This window comes from Coptis chinensis, chromosome 3 (genome assembly GCF_015680905.1).
Source record: "Coptis chinensis isolate HL-2020 chromosome 3, ASM1568090v1, whole genome shotgun sequence".
NCBI lineage: Eukaryota > Viridiplantae > Streptophyta > Magnoliopsida > Ranunculales > Ranunculaceae > Coptis > Coptis chinensis.
The window spans coordinates 108285235-108299832 of record NC_141458.1 but is presented as its reverse complement, the minus strand read 5'-3'; the positions used below and the strand labels follow the sequence as shown (position 1 = coordinate 108299832).

The following is a 14598-nucleotide window of genomic DNA, read 5'->3' as shown; positions in this document are numbered from 1 at the left end:
GTCTCAGCTTCTACAATACACATATGAAGTTGCGCAACATGGTCTTTGTCGAACCATAAGGTTACAAGTTAAACCCCAGACAAACTTTAGATTTTATAATGTCTGGTACAAGGAACTTCTTCAATTATCTTTAATATAATCATTCGTACAAATCTCTTCTTGCTCTTGCTCGACAACTATGACATTTTGTCACTATCTACAGCAAAGAACTTGCCAGACAGAAAGAACTTCAGTGGCTCTAACTTTACTTACTCTGTATATGTAAATGATATTGGTATTTTCTTAGGCGTTCTTTTGTGCCTTCTGTCTCTGCACTCTGTCTCAATAGCTTTGTACACGAAATTTTTTTTAGCTTTACTGTTTAATCTATAATGAACACAGACGAACCTGTAATATACATAAACTATTGTACAACTATACATCAACTATTTACTAAGATTTCCACATGCTTTCACGTGCAAAGGAGTGAACAGCACTCACCCCACTCTATATTTGACTCTCACGGTTCATATATCTGTATTTCGTTGCATTGAATTAAAATCTTAAAATGCATTTATCTATGACCCGAATGATTTCAAATGCTATTTTTCATTACTTGAAACTAATTATACACACTGATGTCGAAAATCATGTGAAATGATCGTTTTTGACTGTTGGTCAGTGGTCATGGTTTATACTAGCATTTGTAAACCCTTTGTTGTCTCCATTAAAACCTTAATCGCTCTCACTCTCCGATATTCAATTTATCAGCTAATCTATTGAAAAGCTAAGGATTCATTTATATTGGCTTACGAGGAGGAAGGTCAGTCAATACTCTGCCAATGGTAGGTAATGCAACTAATGGCAGATAACGGTAGGCAATGTTGTATTGTAGTTGTTAATAGTTTGATAAAAATAGAAATAGTTAATCGTGAACTATCAATGTAGCAGGTCTGGCCACAGGCGGACTAATTGGCTAGTTAGAAGAAAACGATTGACCGATTGTAGTTTATAAGTAATAGGGTCGGCTCAAGCCTAGATGTGGCCTTAGGCGGCAAGCCAAGTGAGGCCTTTTTTTTTCTTCTAAACTCATTACAAAATTGACGAAATAAAAACAAATAATAGATTATAAGATTAATATTAAAAATGAAAATCCTCAATTTCACATGTGAAGAGTATATTGATTTCCTTCTAAATACATAAATAATATATACCAATTTGCAATAATCAATGGGGCAAATAGTTAAGAACTTAATTAGTAAAATAGTGGAAACTGGTGAAAAATGAAAGGACAATATGTGAGAAAGAGAATTGAGAAAATCGGTTAATATGTCTTTAAGAAAAAATGGGAAAGGCGCCATAGAATATAGAGATTCTAATATATAATATGAGATTTCTTATTTTCTCTAATGCTTTCCAATTTAGAGATCTAACTATGTGAGGACACTCCCACACAAATTAAGATAACTACATCCCCCTACATTCTTAAAACCAATGTACTAACGGGACAGAAAAACCAATTTACTTCTAGTGTCATTTTTTGTATTTTTTTTCTTCAAAACATATGGTAATATCAAACACATGTAAGGGAGACATAAGGAAATTTCGAAGACTTCTAAATTTTAGCCTTAGCGGCTTAAGTCCTCTAATGGATGGATGAGCCGGCACTGATAAGTTCCTCATAAACTTTGACAAGCCAGAGAGCATATTTTCCCACGTCACACAATTTGTAATTACGATTTTGTTCATAAATTTCAATTTCCTCCAATATTTCAAACTTAAGATTTTTGAGTGTTATGAAGATCAAAAGTTTTTGCATGCCTAATGAAATTACTCAATATACTCAATATAAATAATAAAAAGTTCGTGCAATTGGTATGCTAGCAAGTAGCAACCTCCCATACTCTCCTTATGCTATAAATTCAATGTAATGTGTATTTTTTTTTTCCTCATACAAATTTCATTTTGTCTAATTTGAAATGACATGCAAACCAACCATATTCATTTTGTCTAATTTGAAATGATATGCAAACCAACCATATCTTGTATAATATTAGAATTGAGTATATGGATTATGGAACATACTGTATCAGTACAACTTATTTTCCTGATCATATATTTCATACAAGCTATACACTGACCACTCGATGGACATTAAGGAGTAATCGTGGAATCTGTGTAATCAAAATCCACTAGCAAAACAGTTGCAACACTTGCACACAGGGACCAAATTTCTTTAAAGCTTATCTTAGACTCTTAGTTCTTACAGCTTTTAGCTTTTTATAAATTATAAACAGACCTGAATTGAGAAGGCAAATGAGAATCAATCCTTGTGATGATTCAGGCACATTGGAGGGTATCAGCAAACCGGAAAAACTATTATACCACTTAAGGAGTTCAATTTCAGTGAGAGAATTGCAAGTCAAGTCGAAAGCTATATGAAGAAAAAGTCGAAAGCTATATGAACAAATCAAAATGCTTGTGATGATTCAGGCACAATGGAGGGTATCAGCAAACCACTTATGGAGTTCAATTTCAGCGAGAGAATTGCAAGTCAAGTCAAGAGCTATATGAAGAATCAAGGAGGTAGCTAGATCATGTGTGTAAAGGTGTGATTTAGCTTTCCCTTACACACAGTCGATTGGGGACTGGAATGGGTTGTTGGGTGGACCGAGTTCGTCTTGGGAGCTAACTGCCTACGTATCTTGCTCTTTGTTTTTGTGGGGGAGAGCAGAATCAGGTCTGGCGTAGTTCATAAGAGAGGTATTTATAGACATGGAGAGTGTATCCTTGCCCACCACGTGTAAAGGGTGTCCCAAACGAGGGGTGGAGATCAGGATGGCATGTGAGAACTGTCCTCATAGGTCTGCTGTAATGATGTGGAGTGGCAGTCTGTACAAGTAGTTTGCGGCAGTGACCAGTAGCTGACGGCCAAGATTTGTGCAAGTACATCTTTAGTCATGATTGCTTCTGGAAGGGGTATCTGAGTCACTTCCTAGCGTAGTTCGCGTGGTGCTGCGACCTGTATGCAGCGTTCTATTAGCTCATGGATGCGACCTGGATCCATAGGTCGGTGCGTCATTTCCACCATGTTAGGCACGTGCTGTATAGAGAATATCACTCCCCTACAATGAGTATATTAGGAATCTGGAATGTAAATGGACCTAATGATCTTTCAATGAGGCTGTGAAGCAGAATAATATAAAGATATTGTCCGTTTCTTAACCTTCAGTCTGGGCAAGAAATCAAGAATCAGATGTAATATTTACCTCCGCCTTAATAACAAGACGTATCCGACGAATGACAACTACCAGAAGAGACATGCATGTCAAAATTTAAGGCGACAGGTTGAAGTTAAGCAGGCTTAAATATTAATTTCAGCTGATGCTGAATGTAGTATTTAGCAAAGCCTCTGTGTGTTTTGTCAGCACTTGGCAGCAACATGAAGATCAGCATCTCTTGTACTTTCTATGCTCTCAGTTGAAGTTCATAAGCACAGCAGCTTCCAGTTGACTGGGGTTATACGAGGCAAGTTATGGACTGGAATGATGTGGTCCAATAAAGGCAGCTCAGTTTTCAGGGAAATGAGCGATGCAGTGCTAGTGCTCAGATGGTAGCTGCCTAGCTGGTTAAAAGAAATAAGGTTCAGTTTGATACTCAGAGCTCCTTTTAAGATGGTTATCTGCTGTTAAACCCAGAATGTACTCCCTCCATGTTGAAAAGTAAGTCCTGGTTGCAGATATGTACTTTTCAGGTGTTGCAACTTGCAAGTCATATTTGCACATACTGTTCGAGGAAATTATTCTTTGATTGTCAACTATTACGAAATAACTAAGAAATCGTAGAGATAAATCATAATGATTGATTGGTCAAATGTGTTATTTCAGTAGGTTTATACTGCAGTGAAAAACTTTGAAAAGGAGAGGGGGAAAGATTCCTGTTTTCCTCGGTGCAGTTAGTTTGGCAAACTGTTTTTCTTTTGGAAGTTGGAAGTGGCCAAACTCGGCAGCGTGCTGAATGGGTGAGTACCGGTTGTGTATGTGTATGAGAATGTACAATAACCATGCTTTTATTAGACCTTTTATACATAAGAACAGGGTAACAGAAGATTTTAAGTTCAATCACTGCACTTATCCAGCAATTAGCATTCCTTAAAAAAAATGTAAGGGTGTGTTTGTTAAATTTTAACTCATGGAAAGGAAAGGAAATAAAATGGGTGGTCCACTATGGAATGGAATGCAAAGGAAATAATTTTAAATGGTATGTGTTTGGTAAACTGGGGAAATGAAAGTAAAAACTGGGGAAATGAATAATCATGTTTGTTTGCAAAAGCTATGGAAAGGAATAATTGTATTGTTGGGTCATGGGTGTATTAGTAGTAAGTCCCTATTTATTTATTTCCTTTCCACAAAATTTTCAGGGGTTAGCTAAGGACACAAAACCTTTTCCATTTCAATAATTTTGTTTCCATATGGAAAAGCCCATTTCCTTTCCATGGGTAAACAAACACCTTATAAACTATGGAAAAGGTGGACCACTCTTATTTTCCTTTCCTTTCTATAGTGTTTCCATCATAACAAACACACCCTAAATCTTTGTCATGAGGCAATTCCCATTAGGCGATCAGCTCTGATTTGCAGTGATTGCTATCCTATAATAATTTTTATTCACTTTTTCCTAAAAATTTCATAGACAGGAATGGTGAAATACAAAATTTGGAATAGAAAGAAAGGAAGTGAGGGAAAAAAAAATAAAATAAAACCAACAAACAAATATGTAGTGGAACCAGTGAAGGAAGTGGGGAAAAAAATACAAAATAAAACCAACAAACAAATATGTAGCGGAACTAGTATAAAAGGAAGGAAGGGTGGGTGGCTCTAAAGCTTGACATGGCTAAAGCCTATAATAGAGTTGAGTGGTCTTTTTTAAATGATATCTTTGAAAAATTGGGGTTTTGCAATAAGTGGAGAGGGCTGATCAACCAATGTTTGTCTTCTGTGTCTTTCAAGGTCCTTCTTAATGTTCTCCTCTAGGAAACATCTTCCTACAGAGGGGCCTGAGACAGGGTGACCCACTGTCTCCTTATCTCTTCATCCTTACGTCTGAAGCCTTGTCAAGGATGATTAACCAGGCGGAGGTTTCTAATGCTATTCATGGGATCAAAATTAGGAGAAGTGCTCCCCTTATAGCACATCTTCTTTATGCAGATGATTTGCTTCTGTTTACGAGGGCCTCCCTTAATGAGGTTGCTACTCTGAAAGGTATTCTTGAGGATTACTGTTTGGCTTCAGGGCAAAAAGTTAACTTTGATAAATCAAGTATTTACTATAGCAAGAATGTTCATGCCAGACATAGGAAAATCCTTAAAAAGTTTTGGAAGATGAGAGATTTTTGATACTAAGGATAAATACTTGGGAGTTCCAATTGTGCTTCTTGACATGAAGAGTGAGGATTTCAATTACACCGGGACAACATTCCAATAAGATTAAAGGTTGGAGGGCTAGACTGCTTTCACAAGCTGGTAGGATCAGGTCTTGATCAAGGCAGTGGCCCAAGCTTCACCCCTCTATGCCATGTCTACCTACTCTCTACCAGTTTCTGTGTGTGATAATATGGATAGAGTTTGTAGAGATTTCTGGTGGCATGGTACAGAGAAATCTAAGAGTATCCACACTATTGAGTGGGATAAATTTTGCAAACCCAAAAGCCTTGGGGGCTTAGGGTTTCGTAAGTTTGCTGATATCAACAAGGCCCTCCTAGCAAAACATAGTTGGAGGGCTCTAAATGATAAGGAGTCCTTATGGGCTAGAACTTTCAAAGCTGCATATGGGAACAAATGGTTTGGACATGAGGAAGGGCCACCTTCCAATGCTTCTTTCTTCTGGAAAGGGGTACATAAAAACCATGACTTGATTCAGAATGGAACCTGTTGGAGCATTGGGAATGGTGTGACCACCTCTGTCTTCCAAGATCCTTGGCTTATGCTACATGGTAAACCTATTATTCTCAAGGACATCTGTCCACCCAGAGGTATGCAGAAGTACTGGAAAGTTAGCCATCTATTGAGTGCAGATGGTACTGGGTGGAACCAACAAGTCCTTAATGAGAATTTTGATAGTTTGATTAAATCTCTTATTAATGAGGTTCACATTAGACCCATGGCTGGGAATAACAAACTCATTTGGTGGCCCGACAAAAAGGGTGGCTTCAGTGTTAAGTCTGCTTTCAACCCATCTTGAATCGAAAGCGATTGGGAGGAGCATGACTCAACACTACAAGTCAAGTCTATAAAGAGAATCTAGAAGGGAAAGGTGGTTGCCAGAGAGCAGATGCTCTTATGGAAAATTTACCTCAATATTCTGCCCACTGGGGACAAAATTAAAAACAGAATCAAGAATGATGATATCTTATGCCAGTTTTGTTCAGAGGAGTTTGAAACTCTGGAACATGTGTTCTTTCAATGTCACTGCCTCATTGGGCTAGAAGCATCTGGTTTGCTTCCCCTTTGGGGATTAGAACTGAAGTATATAAGGATTGGAGGGCTAGGAGATGGATAGATAAAATCATGGAGTGGAGTAACAGTAAGGAAAAACACATTGCTGACTTGGGTGTATACGCATGCACTCTGCTGCAAGGCATGTGGGATAGCAGGAATATGTAGAAGTTTGGCAAGGGTGCTTTGGGTAAAGAGGAGATACTAGCCTCTAACAATATCCAGTGGCACAGAAGACTGAAGGCATTTGAAAGGGAAGACACCCTAACCCAACGAAGGAGAACTAGCAATCCAGTTATAGCTAGAACATCTTCTAGTTCTCATACACATATATATACACACAACCATCACTTGAGCACAGTAGATAACATGGAGAACCATAGTTTAACATAGGGATGTCCAAACGGGTACCCGACCCGGCCCGAACCCGATTTTTCGGGTTTTGAGCGAGTATCGGGTTACGGGCCCTACTATTCTTTCGGGTCGGGGTCGGGTCGGTATTTGTTGGATACATGTGACCAAACCCTACCCTAACCCTATATTTGGTTCCATTCGGGTCGGGTTCGGGTTTCGTATGGTAAAACCCGAAATATATGAAATAAAAGAATATTAAATCTCTTCATCGAGAACGTCATTTTCGGTTATTAGATCTCAAGATCTCAAGAAAAACCTATTTTTCATCTAATTAATCAAAAGCCATCTTCTTTTATTGGATTTGATATGTTTAACTTTAACATCGTAAAAAAACCCAACAATCGTCAAGATTCAAAACACAGGATTGCATTTTTGAAAAGCAAAAGAAGAAAAAGTAGACCAAGCAAAAGCAAGCAATTCCAAGACAATAACTTCAATAAGATTGATGGTTTTGGGAGTTTCGACTTCTTGTGGTGGTGTGAATCGACTGTTGATTTGACAATAAGATTGATGGCTTTTTGGGAGTTTCGGTTTCTTGTGGTGGTGTGAATCCGACCACTGTTGATTTGCTCACTTCGGCGACCACATTTTAGAAAGAGATATTTGAGGAGGTCTTTAAAATTTTACGAGTGAATGCAAACTTAAGCGGCACCATCAAACCCACCAATCTCTTCATCATGAACGTGTGATTGGGTTGTCTTGTTCTTGGAGAGTTGTTGGAGGGAAGAGAGAGAAGAGTAGTAGTAAAGGTCGAAAGGTAATTTGTCTTGAAGACCAAAAGTAAATAGTAATGAGCAAAAGACTAAAAGTTTGTTGAAGATAAATAGATAATAAATGAAAATATAGTTGTTGGGAATTATGGTCTGGTTCGGGTTTTGGTCGGGCATTTTTACCCTATATAACCGGGTTTTGGGTTCGGGCTCGATGCGGATATGGTTTCGGGCTTTTAACCCTTTTTAACGGTTTAGGGCCAAATTATCGGGTCGGGTTAGGTCGGTCCGGGTTTAGATAGTGTGACCAAACCCGACCCTATGTATTTCGATGCGGGTTGGGTTCGGGTTTTGTCGGGCTCGGGCGAGGGTTAAGTCGCGGGTTTTTCGGTTTTGGGGGTTTTGGGTTTTGGCGGAGAATGGACATCCCTAGTTTAACTTTAACAAATGTTGTGTATGATATGAATATCAGATGTGATGAGACTTTCAATAAGGACAAACAAAGCTGGAGCGAAGCCTGCTATGGCACAGAGTGCCAGGGAGACCTAGTAGCCGCTGCAGTTAGGAGGTTTAAAGCTCGGACAACTGAGGAAAGTGAACTCTTGGCGGTTGAAGTGGCAGTCAAGCTAGCATCAACCCTGGAGGGAAGGAAGTATGTCTTTCAAGGAGACAATATTGCTGTCATCAGATCACTGGCAACCCAAGTTTCTACTCTAAACTGGTCCCTTCAGACGATAGTTGAAGCTATTTGTAGAAGTGTCAGTCTTTTGGAAAATGCAGTTTTTAGGTGGTTTAACAGAACTTGTAATGGGGATGCCCATGATTTAGCAAAATGGGCAAGTAACTCGTGTGACATGAATGCTATAACTATAATCCTATTATCTGGTAGTAATAGAAAAGGGGTGGTTAGCAAAAAAAAAAAATGTAGCGGAACCAGTACATAGGTGGAGGAGCTCCATAATAAGTAAAGGATCAAACCAAGGACAAACAAATGTCCGAAGACAAACATTGATCTGCCCTCAAATAGCTGACTGAAAGTATTTAAAAACTAAACAAATCTGGTCCAAGGCCGGCGATCTTGTCCAACCAATAGGATTTTTGGCAATACTCGTCATTTTAGTAACTATAGAAAACTTTGAAGAAAGACCAAACAACAAAAGAGCTGTATTAAATCAAAATGGTTAGTGATTCATTGAGTACATAACGCTAACAATGGAAAATGAGTTCACACGTAAAATTGAAAAGAAGAAAGTGTGAATTTGGATGCGAATTCTTTTCAATTAATCCGAAGTTGCAAGTTTGCAACTCTTCCCTGAACTGTCAGATGCTATAAAACCCCCACCCCTCCCCCTCCTCTTCACACTGAAGCGGCTGCAGCAACAGGAGTTGTGTGATTTCGAATTCCAACCTTCCCTATCTGATGATGTTGATCCAACTCTATCTTCTTTCCTCTTCCACTGTTTCTCAATCTCCTTGCCCGCTCAGAGGGCATTTTCTTTCTTGGTTCTTCCTTCTCCACTACCACCTCATTCCCAGTGTTCGAGCTTGAAGTCCACTGATCAGTGGAATCAGCGGAATTAGGCTCCCATGAGGACGAAGAGAACCATTGTTGGCAAACAACACTGTTGCTGCCAGACGATTCTTGCTGCTCCATCTCTTCTCCTCCTGTCATTCCCCTCCTCACAGTAATGTACTTGTGGATGCTGGGTTCCAATAGATCATTATTCATAAACACTTCAGTCTCAGTTTCAAACAAAGGATCCTTGTTAACAACCTCCAACCTCTTCTTTTCCAATTGTGCTTTGGTAGAGGAAAAGTTATGGCTTGGGTGATCACTTCTGTCGTTGGAAAAAGCACCAGAAGTGATATTGGAAGTGGTAGAAGAGTTGAGATCAGCAACAGCATCAAGTATAGAACAAGCTTTAGTAACACAAGGTGGGAGTGTAAATGTACTAGTGTTGTTGTTGGTATTCTTCTGGTGGAAATTTTGGATATCTTCAAGCAATAACGATGCATAAGAGGTAGGAACATTGTTGACAAAAGTTTTTTCTTCATTACCATTATTGAGGAAGTCTAGGTCTCTAGACCTCCTCGATGACCTGCTCCTTGTAATGGTTTGTGCAGGTCTAATAATGTTTTCAGTCACTTCAATTTCTGTTGATAGTATAGGAACCTCGCCCTCGGTTAGATTCTTGGGGTTCTTGCTATCATATTTTTCTTTAGTGGCACCACCAATGTTTACCTCATCAGGCTTCTACAAAATTAAAAGTCATGTGCAACTAATCAAAAAAATGTACTGCAAATTGGCATACACTAATTAAAAAGTTGGGCAATAATTAGCACTCACCTGGGACTGAAAATGAAAGGGCTTCTTCGCTGCTATTCCTTCCTCGACTTCCTTATTACACTGAGCCTTGTTGTTGGTTAAATTTGTCTTCTTGATTTGATGATCTGGGCGTTTCAATGCTGCCCCTTGTTCAGATCTGAGACAATTATCGTCGATTTCAGACAGGGGGTTTCTTCTATAAGGAGACTGGTCTGCTTTTCTCGACGAATTACGGCTGAGAGAAGGCTGTGGTACTAGTTGTTCATTAGAAGCCCTAGCATTTGCAGGAGATTGCGAACGAGGTGATGCCGTTGCTCTCTTAACAGAAACTCTTTTAATTGCCCCATTTGAAGCAGGCACAGAAACCATCTTTCCTGGCTTAGATTTATCAGATGTCGTCGCCATTGTGGTTGGTGTTTCAGATCTTCTCCCAGGGGAACGACTCAACCTTCTACTAGTACTACCCCCATTACTATTCCTCTTCTTCTCTTCTTCTCTTGAAGTAGAAGACGAGCGATGTCGATGTCTACTTCCTGATCTCTTATATTCCACATCTTTCTCCCTACTAAGCGTTCTTCTATGTGAAGATCTCGCGCGCTGGCCATCCTCCACTTCTTGCTCATTCTCAACTTCTTCATCAGTACACTTCTTACTTTCTTGATCAAAATCATAACTCCTTTTCGAACCCGAATACTTACGGCCATTCGAAGACCCCGCCGCAGCAGCTTTACCCGAAGAGCTTCGACTTAGCCTACCACATTGTATCAAAATTGCATCTACTTCCTCTTTAGTACAACTAGATGTCCTCACAATAGGTGCTGCAGCTTTAGCAGCCCCCTCATTATTGGCAGACGACGACGAGGCTGTCGGTGAGGCAGTGGGTTTGTTAATAACATTGGATCTGTTTTCCTCTCTATCATGACTCTTTCGTTGTTTTATCACAAATATCTCCTTTCTCACCGCAGTTTCTTCTGCGGCTGGGATAGCATTGTTTCTGATGTTCTCCTCTAGGCTTTTAACTTTGGGGATTGGATTGAGATTTGAGAGGGGAGCTGTAGGTTTAATAGTAGTTTTCTTCTTGCTAAAACAGCTACCCATTTGAGAATGTACTGAAAACTAACAAGAAAAATGGGATAAGGCTAGAGAATGAGAATGAATGAGCAACAACTACTACTTAGCTCTGTGACCAAAGCTTTATTCTTTATTATTTTATTATTAAAGTTTTGAAGAGAGTGAGGAGAGAGAAATTGAAAATTCAAATTTTCATTTTGGGTGGGACAATTTAGGAAGATGGAGAGAGAACACATGTTTAATATAGCCGTTTATATGGTCGTTACTTTTACTTATCTGTCCCTTGTCAGTTTTTCCTACCTAAAAAACTTTCTTTATTCCTTTTTGAATCTCTTCTAACGGCTAGTCATCCCTCATGATTCATTTCTGACATAGATTTACGAATCTAACCTAGTACGCAGTTCAAGATTTTGATTTCACTGGCGAAATGTTTTACTTGAAAATTCGGTCGGACGTACTGAAAAATGTCGTGTATATTCCAGTTTTTTTAGTCTACTGGAATTTCGACCCATTCAGTAATTTGACTTTTAACTATTGGCTGAATATGTCATGTGACTGTTCATTGAACATTTCAATATCGCTTGCTAGCTGTAAGGACCCATTGAGTGTTCATTCAGAACATACCGAGACATATAATGTCTACTCCTAAATCTAATTAAATTTTGATTAACTTATATAGGTCTGAATGGATGGGGCATTGCCTAAACCCTTTTCTCCAAGGAACACCTGACTAACAAAGTTGAACTTTGCAATCATGTGATTTGGTAATGTAGCATAACTCCATATGGGCATATGATATTCAATCGGACAGCTTGGATATACTAACTCTGGGATTAACAAAATTTGATTAAAAAAAAAAAAGATTAACAAAATTCTAAATTTGGTATTGAATGGTGGTCCATCATTTGATTGCCGGGCCACACGACTCTCTATTCCTCAAACACACAGAGATTCGCTTGAGGCATATCATAATGAGCCTTATGTGCAGATTCCCTGTTACACGAAACACACACACACAATATATACCTTTATGATGAGCATGCACAAGGCACATATGGTAGCAACCACCACAGAACCCATCAACGGACACAAGGTAACATTGAGGTGTAGATCCCATATGCTGGTCGCAGCCTGTGCATTATATACTGTTTACCTGTTTTATGCTTCTGTAGTTCTGTTCGTGAGCATTTTCTTTGCTCAAAGGCCGGGGCATTATAACGCTTATTATTTCTAAATACTCCCCCTCCCCCCTTGAAGTTAGGTGTGAGTGTGTGACATTGGTATATACTGTTTATTATTGGTTTGAGAAATATGGAATTGCCAAAAGACCAATACTAACAGAGTACAGATGCTAAGTTGTCCGGGTATATCCTCGCAAACATTGTTCCCATCACGAAAACATTTTGCATGACCATAGCATGCTAAGTGCCCCACATCAACCATAAAAGGCTAAAGAGTCTCTGGACATTAGGAAGAAGCCCTTGCCAAAGTCTTAGAAGACCTTCTGAGCTTAAAATACTATTTGAAGCACTAAATAATCCCCTGTACGACTGTGCCTTCAATGTCAAGTTCCAACAGAATTTGTTTCCCAGTGATGTAGAACCCTTCTCAAAAATATGTGATATCATAATGTTATTCTGAATAGTTAAAAAGCTTCCTAAATATGCTTTGAAGATGACCTAAATTATTAAAATCTAGGGTTTGTAACAAAAACACATTTGCAAAGAATTTTATACAAGGCACAAGAGTAGTACTTAGAAATAAGAGAAATCTTAAGGCACCTCTTAATGTTTTCATTTAGGCATTCCAGTTTCTGGATGTTGAATCCAAATCTTTTTGCAGTTTTCTGTGGAAAGGGATCCATGAAGTTCGGTACATGGATAGCATCTTTTAGGATGACGTCTGTGAAGAGGTAGCTCAAAAGATTTCGTCCTATACTCCCAACACGTGTACATCTTATTTGCTACTTTTGCCTTTGATTTTCTACCTGCAACTGTTGCTGGAAGTAATGCACCACAGCCACCAAGAAACAATACTCGATCTTCCAAGTGCTTTATCCTAAGCCATTCCATCTCCAAACGATCGAACCTGGAAACCATAACAGATGGAACACCCCAGGTAGAGAAATATGGAAGTTCTTGGGTATGAGCCATTAAGATCTCTCTATCAGATTCAACCATATAAAAATCACAAACTTTCAAAATATCGTTCCGTGGCTCTGGATTATGAAGCACATTCCAAGTCTGATTAGCAACGTTATAAGTCCCTAGTCCCCCAATGTAGGACGAACAATAAAAAGTTCCTTCCAAATAGATCGCCTTACTAAAACCAGGTCCGAGCAGAGCGTCACACTCAAAGGTGCGTGTGTTCCAGGTCTTGTCCTTAAGGCAACACGTACTGATACAAACTGTGGTGCTACATGACCGAGAGTTCAAAGCGAAGAAAATGCAATTTGAGCTAGTGGACAGGGTGGAGAATATTGCGATTTGGAAGGTAGAATTCAAAGGAGGTAAGGCAATGATTCTTCCATTCACGAAGGGGCTGTATAAGAACAAAAGCCCAGCTGGATTATTTGATTCGGACAATAAAAACCAACCTTGTTATAAATTGTTTTACTAGGCAATACTCTTTGTTTAGAAAGTTAAATTGTTTTGTGACACTGGATTTTTCCTTTCTAGTCCCCACACCCCCTCCAGATTTTAAACAATTAAACTCCTTATTAAACTCTTTGTGGAGAAAGTATTGCCACTCCTTATAAACAATTAAAAAAAACAAAAAACACTAAACCAATTCACAATTAAAAAACTCAAATTTTTATCTATATCTTAAAAACAAATAAAACTCTTCTGTCAAATAACAAAATCACTGACAATCCCCAAGAACCCAACTCCTTATTAAACTCTTTGACAATACTTACCCCACTCGTTGCAAGCAATAAAAAAAAACAAATAACACCAAACTAACTCACAATTAAAAAACCCAAATTGTTATCTATATCTAAAAAAAACTTCGTGCGGCCAAATAACAAACTCACTGACAATCCTCGAGAACCCAACTCCTTATTAAACTCTTTGACAATACTTATCCCACTCCCACTTTCGTTACAAACAATTAAAAAAACAAAAACACTAAACCAACTCACAATTAAAAAATCCCAAACTTTTATCTATATTTAAAAATAAATAAAACTCCTCTCGCCAAATAACGAATCATTTACAATCCCCGAGAACCTAACTTCGTTATTAAACTTTTTGGCAATATTTACTCCACTCGTTACAAACAATTAAAAAAACAAAAACACTAAACCAACTCACGGTTAAAAATCAAAACTTTTATCTATATCTAAAAATAAATAAAACTCCTCCGCCAAATAACAAAATCACTCACAATCCCCGAGAACCAAACTCCTTATTAAACTCTTTGTGGCAATACTTTCTCCACTCGTTACAAACAATTAAAAACAAAAACATTAAACCAACTCACAATTAAAAACCTAAATTTTTATCTAAAAAAAAAAAAAAAACAAATAACAAAATCACTTCACTTTCGCTCTTAGATTATATTGAACAACACGTGGGAGTTTTTGGATTATATTGAATAACAAA

The 14598-nt window shown here is 38.4% G+C and overlaps 1 protein-coding gene across 1 annotated transcript; it reads right to left on the bottom strand.

Annotated features, from left to right (window-relative positions):
* Nucleotides 1-8738: 8738 nt before the first annotated feature.
* LOC147512794 (uncharacterized protein At1g65710-like) lies at nt 8739-11107 on the bottom strand. Its single transcript, XM_086595799.1, has 2 exons — nt 9944-11107; nt 8739-9850 (listed from the first exon to the last, which is right to left on the bottom strand). Exons 1-2 carry the CDS (start codon nt 11018-11020, stop codon nt 8954-8956), a joined length of 1974 nt encoding a protein of 657 aa, XP_086451925.1. The 5' UTR covers nt 11021-11107; the 3' UTR covers nt 8739-8953.
* Nucleotides 11108-14598: the final 3491 nt, after the last annotated feature.

Coding starts and splice junctions, on each gene's coding strand:
- LOC147512794 (XM_086595799.1), bottom strand. CDS start 11,020: ATGGGTAGCTGTTTTAGCAAGAAGAAAACTACTATTAAACCTACAGCT. Junction 9,851..9,943: donor CCTTTCATTTTCAGTCCCAG/GTGAGTGCTAAT, acceptor TTAATTTTGTAG/AAGCCTGATGAGGTAAACAT.